The 1,863-nt window shown below is 33.5% G+C and overlaps 1 protein-coding gene across 1 annotated transcript in view; it reads left to right on the top strand.

Moving 5' to 3' along the window:
* LOC100544338 (ryanodine receptor 3-like) overlaps window positions 1-1,863 on the top strand; it is an 85,189-nt gene that overhangs the window by 23,974 nt on the left and 59,352 nt on the right. Inside the window, exon 13 of the mRNA XM_031553762.1 lies at window positions 56-212. Within this exon, the coding sequence (XP_031409622.1) occupies window positions 56-212 (157 nt within the window). The remainder of the gene's footprint in view (window positions 1-55; window positions 213-1,863) is intronic.

Raw genomic sequence — 1,863 nt, 5'->3', positions numbered from 1 at the left:
AAAAAGTTAGTTTCATTTACTTCATAAAGAATTCCTTGATGTCTCGTACGTTTAGTTGGAGCGGAAGTAACATCAGATGGGGACAGCCTTTCCGTCTTCGACATATAACAACAGGAATGTACTTGGCTTTGAATGATGATGAAGGTCTTGTAATGTTGGACAGAGAAAAGTCAGACACAACATCTTCTGCTTTTTGTTTCAGAGCATCAAAGGTAAATTACTTTAATGGAAGTTTATCCTCAATATGAAGCAAATGCCAATCTGAGTTGCTTCAATACCTTTCTAATTTATTTTTAATGTATATATCGTAGTTGTTGGGGTTTCTGCATTTACATCAAAAGGTAAATATCCTGAATCAAGCGTATCAAAATTTTCCTTGAAAAGAAATGAGACTGATAGATAAATTCCAGAGTAAACTAAGCTATTGAGCAATATAATAATAATAATAATAATAATAATTAACAAACAGGATTGAAAGATAATACAGCAAGATACAGTTAGTTTAATACAAATGTTTTAGAATCATTTTAGTTAGGCAGTACTCATTAAATTGTCATTCATTTCAGTTAGGTTATAGCTAAAATTCAGTTTCTGCCCTTGTTATTCTTTATGCTGTGTGCTGATAGGTGAATTGCAAACAAAAAGTTACCGTTGATTTCTAAACGATACGTTGTGCAATTTAGTCAGCTGCTAATTAATTGCATGTTACTAGCTTTTCCACCATTTCCAGCTGAGAAAAACAGTACTAATGAGAGTGGATGAAGACTGAATATGAAAGTAGGCAAAATTAATAACTTTCTTTTTCCAGAAAGTGAAAGGTTTTTACACCAAAGATGATAATTTTTTACATGCTTTAATGACAATACAAACAGTTGCTGTAGATTCTACAATAGGTATCTTTGATTGGATATAAGAAGTTAAATGTTCCATGTCATTTTGAATGCTGTATGGTCCCTGAGGAGTACTGAAAGAGAATCTCTGAAGTTAGATGGGTATGAGAAAATCTATCATTCAAGGCTTTGGCAGACCCTTGACTTCTGTTAATATAATGAAGAAAATACTCCTTAGTAGTTTTAAAATAACCACGACTATTTCATTAGCATGACTGCATGCAGTATACCAACAATTCTTATTTTAACCAATCAGAATAATTGGAAAAAGTAATAGGATCTGCAACTTAGATAGTAGAGGCTAACCAAATACTTCAGTTCTTTCTGCAACGTAAAGGCTATGCAGTTCAGATTAAGTCTATGATGTTGTGCAAGGCCATTTATTACAGCTGTAAGTTTTTCCAATTTGTTTTTGCAAATCAGAGCTCCTTGTTAATGGTGAGCGTGCCAGGAATGCCACAGTTACTGGTTCAATATTGTGTTCAAATTGTTATAATGTACTCACTACCTAATTGCACGCTGGCTTAATGTAACTTCGCTTTTGTCTGAGGAAAGAATAAAAATTGTTGTTTACTCTCAGGCAGCTGAATCCTGTAAGAAGAAACAAACTCATAGAGCCAACCTATGCTGATTACATAGAGAGTAAAAGGAGAAAGAACTTAGAATGAATGGCTATACAACATGGATGCCAGTGTGACTGTCTTTTAATTTCTGCACATAAATCTTTGTAAAATTTTGTAACGATTTTATCATGTTCATTCTCTCAATTGAGAAATGTTTTCACTTGGCTATGTCTTAAAATGGCATAAATTAAAGGAAATTTCAAGATTACTAATTCCTTCCTATCCAGCTGTGTACAGATCCTTAAACATAGGGTATTGGAATACCTTGCTGTTTATAGCACCCTTGCCCTTTCAAAGCCTAGAGTAACTCAGACTGAAAGGGACCTTGGGAGTTATTTAGTCTAGTTTTT

This window comes from Meleagris gallopavo, chromosome 5, assembly GCF_000146605.3.
Source record: "Meleagris gallopavo isolate NT-WF06-2002-E0010 breed Aviagen turkey brand Nicholas breeding stock chromosome 5, Turkey_5.1, whole genome shotgun sequence".
Taxonomy (NCBI): domain Eukaryota; kingdom Metazoa; phylum Chordata; class Aves; order Galliformes; family Phasianidae; genus Meleagris; species Meleagris gallopavo.
The sequence above is the reverse complement of the archived record's forward strand: the minus strand, read 5'-3'. Positions and strand labels throughout refer to the sequence as shown.